General features: G+C 39.0%; 1 protein-coding gene across 1 annotated transcript in view; it reads right to left on the bottom strand.

Moving 5' to 3' along the window:
- The window catches only part of cyth3b (cytohesin 3b), a 116,530-nt gene that overhangs the window by 53,640 nt on the left and 50,422 nt on the right, over nucleotides 1–12,468 (bottom strand). Inside the window, exons 2-3 of the mRNA XM_061974378.1 lie at nucleotides 7,530–7,612; nucleotides 3,125–3,189 (exon numbers count right to left, since the gene is read on the bottom strand). Of these exons, the coding sequence (XP_061830362.1) occupies nucleotides 3,125–3,189; nucleotides 7,530–7,612 (148 nt within the window). The remainder of the gene's footprint in view (nucleotides 1–3,124; nucleotides 3,190–7,529; nucleotides 7,613–12,468) is intronic.

Genomic DNA, 12,468 nt, shown 5'->3' with positions numbered 1-12,468 from the left:
TATATATATATATATATATATATATATATATATATATATATAAATAAAATAAATACTTGAATTTCAGTGTTCATTTATTTACACATATACACACACATAACACTCATCTACTCATTGTTGAGTTAAGGGTTGAATTGTCCATCCTTGTTCTATTTTCTGTCAATATTTCAGAACACACACATTATACAAATATACATTATAAAATCAATAAGAAAAGGGGAGCTCTAATTTGGGAGTCTGAATTAGGATCAGAAGTTCCTATACAAACATTGCGCACTCACGTCGCCATTTTGTATTGATTACTGCAGCTGTGCACTGGATTCATTCACAAATACAAACTACAACTCACAAACACTTTAGAGTTAGGCTCCACCATCAGAATGTGTACTTAAACTTATAAAGATCACATGGATATTATTCAGTGAGTTGATTCACCAAAACTAACCTGTTATACAGGAGGAAAAAGCACACGGGACGTTTCAATTGTTCACAGACTGGTCGCGCTCATCAGAATGACAAGACACTTCCGGTCTGCAGGTGATAGCATTCAATTGGGAAGAAACGCCCTACTGCCCCCTACTGACCAATGTGAATACTGATAAATGTGTAATGACAGCTCCAAAAACGAATTCAAACCACAAAATAAAAATAAATAAATCAACACAAAAATGTGACACATTATGGGTGGGTCACATATGCATGTACAGTAGATGGCAGTATTGTCCTGTTTAAAAGTGTCACAACATTGTTGTTTACGGCAGACGAACTGCTTTACGGTAGACGCTGTTGTTGTGTGTTGTCAACACGTCACTCAGGTCCGCATGGAGCTGGAGGGGGCGTGGCCTCCAGCTCCGCCTGAATTTCGGGAGTTTTTCGGGAGGAAATTTGTCCCGGGAGGTTTTCGGGAGAGGCGCTGAATTTCGGGAGTCTCCCGGAAAATCCGGGAGGGTTGGCAAGTATGGTTAATGCTGTGCCATGGACCAGCAGTTACAGGTCCATGGTTTAATAGTATTGTTGATCTTAGCATTCAAGAAAGCGATCATATAAATTGTTGACCCCCTAGCATTCAAGAAAGCGGTTATTCATCCTCTGCTCAAAAGACCTAACCTTGATCCTGACCTCATGGTTAACTACCGACCGGTGTCCCACCTTCCCTTTATTTCAAAAATCCTCGAAATCGTCGCACAGCAGCTAAATGAACACTTAGTGTCTAACAATCTCTGTGAACCTTTTCAATCCGGTTTCAGGGCAAATCACTCTACGGAGACAGCCCTCGCAAAAATGACTAATGATCTACTGCTAACGATGGATTCTGATGCGTCATCTATGTTGCTGCTTCTTGATCTTAGCGCTGCTTTCCATACCGTCCATCATAATATTTTATTAGAGCGTATCAAAACACGTATTGGTATGTCAGACTTAGCTTTGTCGTGGTTTAACTCTTATCTTACTGACAGGATGCAGTGCGTCTCCCATAATAATGTGACCTGGGACTATGTTAAGGTAACGTGCGGAGTTCCTCAGGGTTCGGTTCTTGGCCCTGCACTCTTTAGTATTTACATGCTGCCGCTAGGCGACATCATACGCAAATACGGTGTTAGCTTTCATTGCTATGCTGATGACAGCCAACTCTACATGCCCCTAAAGCTGACCAACACGCCGGATTGTAGTCAGCTGGAGGCGTGTCTTAATGAAATTAAACAATGGATGTCCGCTAACTTCTTGCAACTCAACGCCAAGAAAACGGAAATGCTGATTATCGGTCCTGCTAAACACCGACATTTATTTAATAATACCACCTTAACATTTGACAACCAAACAATTACACAAGGCGAATCAGTAAAGAATCTGGGTATTATCTTCCACCCAACTCTCTCCTTTGAGTCACACATTAAGAGTGTTACTAAAACGGCCTTCTTTCATCTCCGTAATATCGCTAAAATTCGTTCTATTTTATCCACTAGCGACGCTGAGATCATTATTCATGCGTTCGTTACGTCTCGTCTCGACTACTGTAACGTATTATTTTCGGGTCTCCCTATGTCTAGCATTAAAAGACTACAATTGGTACAAAATGCTGCTGCTAGACTTTTGACAAGAACAAGAAAGTTTGATCATATTACGCCTATACTGTATATACCTTTATATACATATATACATACACCTATACTGGCTCACCTGCACTGGCTTCCTGTGCACTTAAGATGTGGCTTTAAGGTTTTACTACTTACGTATAAAATACTACACGGTCTAGCTCCGTCCTATCTTGCCGATTGTATTGTACCATATGTCCCGGCAAGAAATCTGCGTTCAAAGAACTCCGGCTTATTAGTGATCCCCAGAGCCCAAAAAAAGTCTGTGGATTATAGAGCGTTTTCTATTGGGGCTCCAGTACTATGGAATGCCGTCCCGGTAACAGTTAGAGATGCTACCTCAGTAGAAGCATTTAAGTCCAGTCTTAAAACTCATTTGTATACTCTAGCCTTTAAATAGACCCCCTTTTTAGACCAGTTGATCTGCCGTTTCTTTTCTCCTCTGCTCCCCTCTTCCTTGTGGAGGGGGGAGTTACATAGGTCCGGTGGCCATGGATGAAGTGCTGGCTGTCCAGAGTCGGGACCCGGGGTGGACCGCTCGCCTGTGCATCGGCTGGGAACATCTCTGCGCTGCTGACCCGTCTCCGCTCGGGATGGTGTCATGTACGGACACACACTGTAAGTTTTTGCTGTCGTCCAGCATTCCGTTTGCAGCCAGTTCAGTTTTACTTTCCTTTGGCACAGCCATCCCTATGCCTTTTCTTCATTTTTGGTTTAAGCGTAACATACCTTTTTACCTGCACGCCGTCCCTCTGCATATTGGGATCAATGAACTACCTGCTGCCACCTACTGATATGGAAGAGTATTACACGGTTACCCTGCCGAGCTCTAGACAGCACCGACACTAGACAACGGCACATTATTTGCAGATTATAATTATTGATTTGCAAATAATATTTTTTGGACCAATTAGGCAGAAGTTGCATAATTTCCCACGGCACACCTGACAATATCTCACGGCACAGTGGTTGAAAATACAAACACTTCATTAGAAAAGTACGTAAAGGGACTGATTTGGGCGGGAACTCACCTTTCCCCCACGCAGGTAAGCTGCTCGATCTCCGTCATTACCTCGGCTATCTCGAACTTCAGCCGCTGCAGAAAAAAGAAAAGTGTTTATTGGTGTTGTACGTTATACCGGTACTAGTATAGTACCGCGATACTAATGAATCATATTCGGTACTATACCGCCTCTAAAAAGTACCAGATTTTTTGTTAAAATAAATGTCACGGCGCGGGCTTGAAATCGCCCTGGATCATCTTCCTGCCCCACGGACTGCCTTCCTGCCGTGTTCCTTCTCGTTTCAACATTTGGTAATACTCAACAATTAATTATTCATACACATAGTCTTTCACCATACATCCCTTTTGGATCTAGTTCACACACGCCCTTCTTTTGTCGTGTAATTAAATATTATTGTTCATTACTTATTATATTATTATTGTTTATATATATAATAAATAGATAGAGCAATATTGCCCCCTTGTGGTTCTGTGCCGTCACAACTCCCTCCTCCAACCTTAACATTAAAGACAATAATGCCATTTTTTGTGGTCCCTTTTATTTAGAAAAGTATCGAAAAGTACCGAAAAGTATCGAAATACATTTTGGTACTAATATGATTACATTGATGTTTTTTAGCATCACAAAATCTTCTTTTATTTTTGTCAAATTCATATTATGTTTATAAACTCAGGAAATATGTTCTTGGACTTGGTTTGTGACCAATGTATGATCCTGTAACTCTTTGGTATCAAATTGATACCTAAAAGTGTGGTATCATCCAAAACTAATGTAAAGTATCAAAGAAGAGAATAATAAGTGATTATTACATTTTAAAAGAAGTGTAGATAGAACATGTTAAAAGAGAAAGTAAGCAGATATTAACAGTAAATGAACAAGTAGATTAATCAATTTTTTACCGCTTGTCCTTAATAATGTGTACAAAATAATAAGTGTATAAATGACACAATATGTTACTGCATACGTCAGCAAACTAAATTAGGAGCCTTTGTTTGTTTACTTACTACTAAAGACAAGTTGTCTAGTATGTTCACTATTTTAATTAAGAACAACATTGCAATAATAAACATATGTTTAATGTACCATAAGATTTTTTGTTAAAATAAATGTCACGGCGTGGGCTCGAAATCGCCCTGGATCATCTGCCTGCCCCACGGACTGCCTTCCTGCCGTGTTCCTTCTCGTTTCAACATTTGGTAATACCCAACAATTAATTATTCATACACATAGTCTTTCACCATACATCCCTTTTGGATCTAGTTGACACACGCCATTCCTTTGTCGTTTAATTAAATATTATTGTTCATTACTTATTATATTATTATTGTTTATATATATAATAAATAGATAGAGCAATATTGCCCCCTTGTGGTTCTGTGCCGTCACAACTCCCTCCTCCAACCTTAACATTAAAGACAATAATGCCATTTTTTGTGGTCCCTTTTATTTAGAAAAGTATCGAAAAGTACCGAAAAGTATCGAAATACATTTTGGTACTACTATGATTACATTGATGTTTTTTAGCATCACAAAATCTTCTTTTATTTTTGTCAAATTCATATTATGTTTATAAACTCAGGAAATATGTTCTTGGACTTGGTTTATGACCAACGTATGATCCTGTAACTCTTTGGTATCAAATCGATACCTAAAAGTGTGGTATCATCCAAAACTAATGTAAAGTATCAAAGAAGAGAATAATACGTGATTATTACATTTTAAAAGAAGTGTAGATAGAACATGTTAAAAGAGAAAGTAACCATATATTAACAGTAAATGAACAAGTAGATTAATAATCCATTTTCTACCGCTTGTCCTTAATAATGTGTACAAAATAATAGGTGTATAAATGACACAATATGTTACTGCAGACTAATTAGGAGTCTTTGTTTGTTTACTTACTACTAAAAGACAAGTTGTCTAGTATGTTCACTATTTTAATTAAGGACTAAATTGCAATAATAAACATATGTTTAACGTAAGATTTTTTGTTAAAATAAATGTCACGGCGTGGGCTCGAAATCGCCCTGGATCATCTGCCTGCCCCACGGACTGCCTTCCTGCCGTGTTCCTTCTCGTTTCAACATTTGGTAATACTCAACAATTAATTATTCATACACATAGTCTTTCAACATACATCCCTTTTGGATCTAGTTCACACACGCCATTCCTTTGTCGTTTAATTAAATATTATTGTTCATTACTTATTATATTATTATTGTTGATATGTATAATAAATACATACAGCAATATTGCCCCCTTTTGGTTCTGTGCCGTCACAACTCCCTCCTCCAACCTTAACATTAAAGACAATAATGCCATTTTTTGTGGTCCCTCTTATTTAGAAAAGTATCGAAAAGTACCGAAAAGTATCGAAATACATTTTGGTACTACTATGATTACATTGATGTTTTTTAGCATCACAAAATCTTCTTTTATTTTATTCAAATTCATATTATGTTTATAAACTCAGGAAATATGTTCTTGGACTTGGTTTATGACCAACGTATGATCCTGTAACTCTTTGGTATCAAATCGATACCTAAAAGTGTGGTATCATCCAAAACTAATGTAAAGTATCAAAGAAGAGAATAATACGTGATTATTACATTTTAAAAGAAGTGTAGATAGAACATGTTAAAAGAGAAAGTAACCATATATTAACAGTAAATGAACAAGTAGATTAATAATCCATTTTCTACCGCTTGTCCTTAATAATGTGTACAAAATAATAGGTGTATAAATGACACAATATGTTACTGCAGACTAATTAGGAGTCTTTGTTTGTTTACTTACTACTAAAAGACAAGTTGTCTAGTATGTTCACTATTTTAATTAAGGACTAAATTGCAATAATAAACACATGTTTAACGTACCCTAAGATTTTTGGTTAAAATAAATGTCACGGCGTGGGCTCGAAATCGCCCAGGATCATCTGCCTGCCCCACGGACTGCCTTCCTGCCGTGTTCCTTCTCGTTTCAACATTTGGTAATACCCAACAATTAATTATTCATACACATAGTCTTTCACCATACATCCCTTTTGGATCTAGTTGACACACGCCATTCCTTTGTCGTTTAATTAAATATTATTGTTCATTACTTATTATATTATTATTGTTTATATATATAATAAATACATAGAGCAATATTGCCCCCTTGTGGTTCTGTGCCGTCACAACTCCCTCCTCCAACCTTAACATTAAAGACAATAATGCCATTTATTGTGGTCCCTTTTATTTAGAAAAGTATCGAAAAGTACCGAAAAGTATCGAAATACATTTTGGTACTACTATGATTACATTGATGTTTTTTAGCATCACAAAATCTTCTTTTATTTTATTCAAATTCATATTATGTTTATAAACTCAGGAAATATGTTCTTGGACTTGGTTTATGACCAATGTATGATCCTGTAACTCTTTGGTATCAAATTGATACCTAAATGTGTGGTATCATCCAAAACTAATGTAAAGTATCAAAGAAGAGAAGAATAAGTGATTATTACATTTTAACAGAAGTGTAGATAGAACATGTGAAAAGAGAAAGATATTAACAGTAAATGAACAAGTAGATTAATAATCCATTTTCTACCGCTTGTCCTTAATAATGTGTACAAAATAATAGGTGTATAAATGACACAATATGTTACTGCAGACTAATTAGGAGCCTTTGTTTGTTTACTTACTACTAAAAGACAAGTTGTCTAGTATGTTCACTATTTTAATTAAGGACTAAATTGCAGTAATAAACACATGTTTAACGTACCCTAAGATTTTTGGTTAAAATAAATGTCACGGCGTGGACTCGAAATCGCCCTGGATCATCTGCCTGCCCCATGGACTGCCTTCCTGCCGTGTTCCTTCTCGTTTCAACATTTGGTAATACCCAACAATTAATTATTCATACACATAGTCTTTCACCATACATCCCTTTTGGATCTAGTTCACACACGCCATTCCTTTGTCGTTTAATTAAATATTATTGTTCAATACTTATTATATTATATTGTTTATATATATATAATAAATACATAGAGCACTGTTGCCCCCTTGTGGTTCTGTGCCGTCACAACTCCCTCCTCCAACCATAACAATACAGACAATAATGCCATTTTTTGTGGTCCCCTTTATTTATAAAAGTATCAAAGTACCGAAAAGTATCGAAATACATTTTGGTACCGGTACCGGTACCAAAATATCTGTATGGGGAGAACACTAGGGCTTATTATATGTATTTGGTGATAAGGTTGATATGTAAAAGTAATATAAAATAAGGAAGGCTCACATCTAATAATATATTCCAATGGGAAAATAACACCTGCTGTGCAATAACATCGCAGGTAAACATACCATCATATTAAAATTGCCCATCCATTTCCTACCGCTTGTCCCGTGGGACTGTTACTCACTTCAATATCATCCAGCAGTTCCTTTTTCCTGCGTCGGATGTTGCTCAGCTCATCTCGTTCCTCCCCCGAAAGGTCGTCAGGTACTGGGATTCAGAGAGAGAGTGAAGAGGGTGAGGAGGAATAAGAGAAAAGCACCAAATTAATTTTCGTCAGCCAGTCAGAGTCACAGGGATTACTCTTGGGCGCCATGTAACTAACTACTCAATAAGTCCACTTCTGGCCTAAATGAAAACAGAATGGCACTTCTCACTATATTACAGTGTGGTTGTAAAGATAACCTGCACACACCTGAACACCTGGCACAGCCTTACCTGCTCAAATATTAGCTTTGTGTTAATTAACACTGCAGGGAGCTGGAACAAAACAAACACGGCAGACTTTTTACACGTTGACACATACACTATGTTGCCAAAAGTATTTGGCCACCCATCCAAACGATGAGAATCAGGTGTCCTAATCACTAATCACAGGTGTATCAAATCAAGCACTTAGGCATGGAGACTGTTTCTACAAACATTTCTGAAAGAATGGGCCGCTTTCAGTGATTTCCAGCGTGGAACCGTCACAGGACGCCACCTGCGCAACAAATCCAGTCGTGAAATTCCCTCGCTCCTAAATATTCCAAAGTCAACTTTATTGTAAGAAAATGGAATAGTTTGGGAACAACAGCAACTCAGTAGTGGCCAGGTGAACTGACATAGAGGGGTCAGCGGGTGCTGAAGCGCATAGTGCAAAGACTTTCTGCACGGTCAGTTGCTACAGAGCTCCAAACTTCATGTCACCTTTGTTGCGTTTCGGACCAGTTGTTCCTCCCAGGGAATTCAAGTCACAATTCGCTCCCCAAGTTCTTTCCGACACTTAAAGCTGAGTTGAAAAACCACCAGAGACAGAATAGGTATTTTGTTGTATATTCTCAAAGCTTTGCCAATATACATTTTTTGAGACCAGTCCAGCATAGAACATTCTATCGTGCCGCCCAAAATGGTCTGTCTTCCCGACGCCAAAAACCTCTCTTTCCTTCCCCCTCCTGTCACGGCCAGGGCGCATTGGAATGCGTCCTCATCCTTGCGCGCTGCAAGCATCGCGGGACACGCCCACGACTGTGGTGCAGATCTAGGGACGCGCCGCGCACGTCTCCGCCCTGCAGCTGCCGCCAGCTGCAATCACTTGCCGGCAATCGTCACACCTGCCTGGAATGAAGGAGCTGCCTTCATAAGCCTGGACATCTTGGCATGCCGGGGCCGGAATATAATCATCTGTTGGCGTATAGTAAGCGATCATCCTGCTTGATGCAATACTGTTCTCTCTGTCTGTTTTCCCTTCCGTGTTTCATTGTCGTGTCATCCTACTGCAGACCTCCGTTCCTGTGTTTTGACGTTGCTGTGTGTCTCGTCATTTCTCGTCGTCGTTCCCCTGCTTCTCGGACTGCTCCTTGGATCTCGACCTCCCGCTTGGACACGGATTCCCCTCTTCCCCTGGACTTCCTCATCTCTCGTTCAACACTTGGTAACGCACACCTCAGTTAAATACTACACATAGTCTTACACCATACACACTCTTGGATTTTGCCACACTCCATTTCCTTAGTTCGTATATTTAGTGTTGTTTATTATTATATATATTACTATATATAATAAATCATTGAGCATTACTGCCATCTAGTGTCTGTTGCCGTCACCTCCCCTGCAAACCTTAACACCTCCCTAGCCAGAACACAAGCACAACGTCTCCCTAGCCATAATACATTCCAAAGAACTCAAGGTTAACACACACAGTATACTTGCTGACAGAGCATCAAGAGAAGAAATGGAAAACACGAGCTGTTTTCAAATGTGACAAAGAAATGGAAGAAGTACAACTTAAATTCGGATATATGTAAATATCTGCCTCCGACAATTCCCCCTTCAGATCTTCTAAAAAGATCTTTATCACTAGTACAACACTTCTAAAATACGCCCCTCTTTGAGCAAGCTTAAACCTAAAAAGAAGGTAGAGTTTAAAAGGAGCCCACGTACAGTACGCAGAGAGCTTCATGGAATGGGTTTCCATGGCCGAGCAGCTGCATCTAAAGCCATACATCACCAAGTCCAATGCAAAGTGTCGGCTCCAGCGGTGTAAAGCAAGTCACCACTGGACTCTAGAGCAGTGGAGACGCCTTCTCTGGACTGATGAATCACACTTTTCCATCTGGCAATCTGATGGACCAGTCTGGGTTTGGAGGTTGCCAGGAGAACGCTACATTTCGGACCGCATTGTGCCGAGTGTGGAATTTGGTGGAGGAGGAATTATGGTGTGGGGTTGTCTTTCAGGAGTTGGCCTCTTAGTTCCAGTGATAGGAACTTGGAATGCTCCAGGATACCAAAACATTGTGGACAATTCCATGCTCCCAACCTTGTGGGAACAGTTTGGAGCGGGGCCCCTTCCTCCTCCATCATGACTGTGCACAAAGCAAAGGTCCATAAAGACATGGATGACAGAGTCTGGTGTGGATGAACTTGACTGGCCTGCACAGAGTCCTGACCTGTACCCTATAGAACATGAATTAGAACGGAGACTGAGAGCCAGGCCTTCAGTGTGTGACCTCACCAATGCGCTTTTGGAAGAATGGTGGAAAATTCCTATAAACACACTCGGCAACCTTGTGGACAGCCTTCCCAGAAGAGTTGAAGCTGTAATAGCTACAAAAGGTCATATTGAACTAGGGATGTCCCGATCCAGGTTTTTGCACTTCCGATCCGATACCGATATTGTTTTTGCACTTCCGATCCGATACCGATACTGACCGATACTGGCCTATCCGAGCATGTATTAAAGTTTAAAGTTATTTAGCCTACTTAGTTGTCAGAATCATGTTGAAAAGGGTTTTAGTACTCTTGATAACAACTAGCCAGCTGAATTAGGGGAGTTTGAATAATACACAATGGTTGGTAACAAGAAACTGACCTGTTTATTCAAGGATAAACACAAAATAGACAAAATTATACATGACAAACAGAAATGGCATCATTGAACTAGGGCTGGGCGATATGGCCTTTTTTTAATATTGCCATATTTTAAGGCCATATTGCGATACACGATATATATCTGGATCTTTTGCCTTAGCCTTGAATGAACACTTGATGCATATAATCACAGCAGTATGATGATTCTATGTGTTTTGATTGATTGATTGAGACTTTTATTAGTAGGTTGCACAGTGAAGTACATATTCCGTACAATTGACCACTAAATGGTAACACCCCAATAAGTTTTTCAACTTGTTTAAGTCGGGGTCCACTTAAATTGATTCATGATACAGATATATACTATCAGATATATACTATCATCATAATACAGTCATCACACAAGATAATCACATTGAATTATTTACATTATTTATAATCCAGGGTGTGGAGGGGGGCGCCGGATGTAAGTAAGGCTGAAACGACGCGTCGACGTAGTCGACGTCATCGGTTACGTAAATATGTCGACGCCGTTTTTGTGCGTCGGCGCGTCGCATATTTACGTCACTCTACTTTACTGTCATGGCGGAGCAGACGATGCGAGCGAGGGGAAAAAAGCACGCCAAAAGTCGTCAAAAGTGTGGGAGTATTTCAATAAACGGCCTAATAATGTTGTTGTATGCACACTGTGTCGAGCGGAAATGGCCTATCATAGCAGCACAACGGCTATGAACGAACATTTGAAAAGAAAACCCCCGACAGCGTTCTTGCCATCACCATCAACTAGTCAATCGTCCGCGTGCGTATACGTTGTCATTATTACACAAAAACATGAATGTGTCATTTGTATCTGCGTTGTAAATTCATAAACTAAAGCACCGTTTCGCTCTGAGAGGCGCGTTTGGCGTGCCTGTTCAGTGTTTACAAAGACGCGCTCCTCTTTAACGCTGTGGAGAGGCGGCGGCGGCCAGCGAGCGGCGAGGCGGGGCGCGCCGGGAGCGACGCCGCAATCGTGCCCAGGTGCGCGATCCGCGCAGTTGGAAGAGAAAAGACTTTGTGTAAAATTAAAAGATTGTAAACCTGGCAAAGCCGTCTGGCGTTCAGTCTGTCGGTCCTGAAAGAACCCCACGGCACAAGACGTGTCACAAACGCTAACGTTAATTAGTTGTGCAAATACCTTTTACAACATTAACAGTTACATATACTATGTACAAACCAACAATTAACTTTCACTTTAATCATACTATCATTGTTGTGTTATTAAGCAAAATAAGCAATACTTTTACTTTTGTTGAAATGTTTACACTGTACACTTTTTTTGTATTGGATGTTTAGCTTTATTTTTGCACATTTTAGCAAATAAGCAATACTTTTACTTTTGTTGAAATGTTTACACTTGTTACAGAATATTTCCGTTTTGCACTTTTTTGTATTGGATGTTTATCTTTATTTTTGCACATTTTAAAGCAAAATAAGCAATACTTTTACTTTTGAAATGCTTATACTATTCCAGAATATTAAGATTTGCACTGGATGTTTACTTTTATATTTGCACATTAAAAAGCAAATAAGCTACTTTTAATTTTGTTAAATGTTAAAAGTTTTAAATGTTTACATTGTTACAGAATATTTTGTCATGTTGTTGGCAATGTTGACTGAGTGGCCATACTTTTTTTTTTGTAAATAAAAGCCATGCCTTTTGAAAAAACTGGCCTACATTTATTTTTTCCTCTTCATTTTAAATTAAAAAAAAATCGGTAAAAGGAAAAATAATCTATAGATTAATCGAAAAAATAATCTATAGATTAACCGATTAATCGAAAAAAATAATCTATAGATTAATCGATAGAAAAATAATCGTTAGCTGCAGCCCTAGATGTAAGTGTCAAAAAGACAGCCAAAAGAGTTTGATATGAGAATAAATCTAAAGTTAAAATATAGGGTAGAAATGCACCCATTTGCAGGAAATGTAGTCTTGATTTTCAACATTTTCTTTC

This window comes from Nerophis lumbriciformis, linkage group LG22, assembly GCF_033978685.3.
Source record: "Nerophis lumbriciformis linkage group LG22, RoL_Nlum_v2.1, whole genome shotgun sequence".
Taxonomy (NCBI): domain Eukaryota; kingdom Metazoa; phylum Chordata; class Actinopteri; order Syngnathiformes; family Syngnathidae; genus Nerophis; species Nerophis lumbriciformis.
This window is presented reverse-complemented; position numbering and strand designations above follow the sequence as displayed.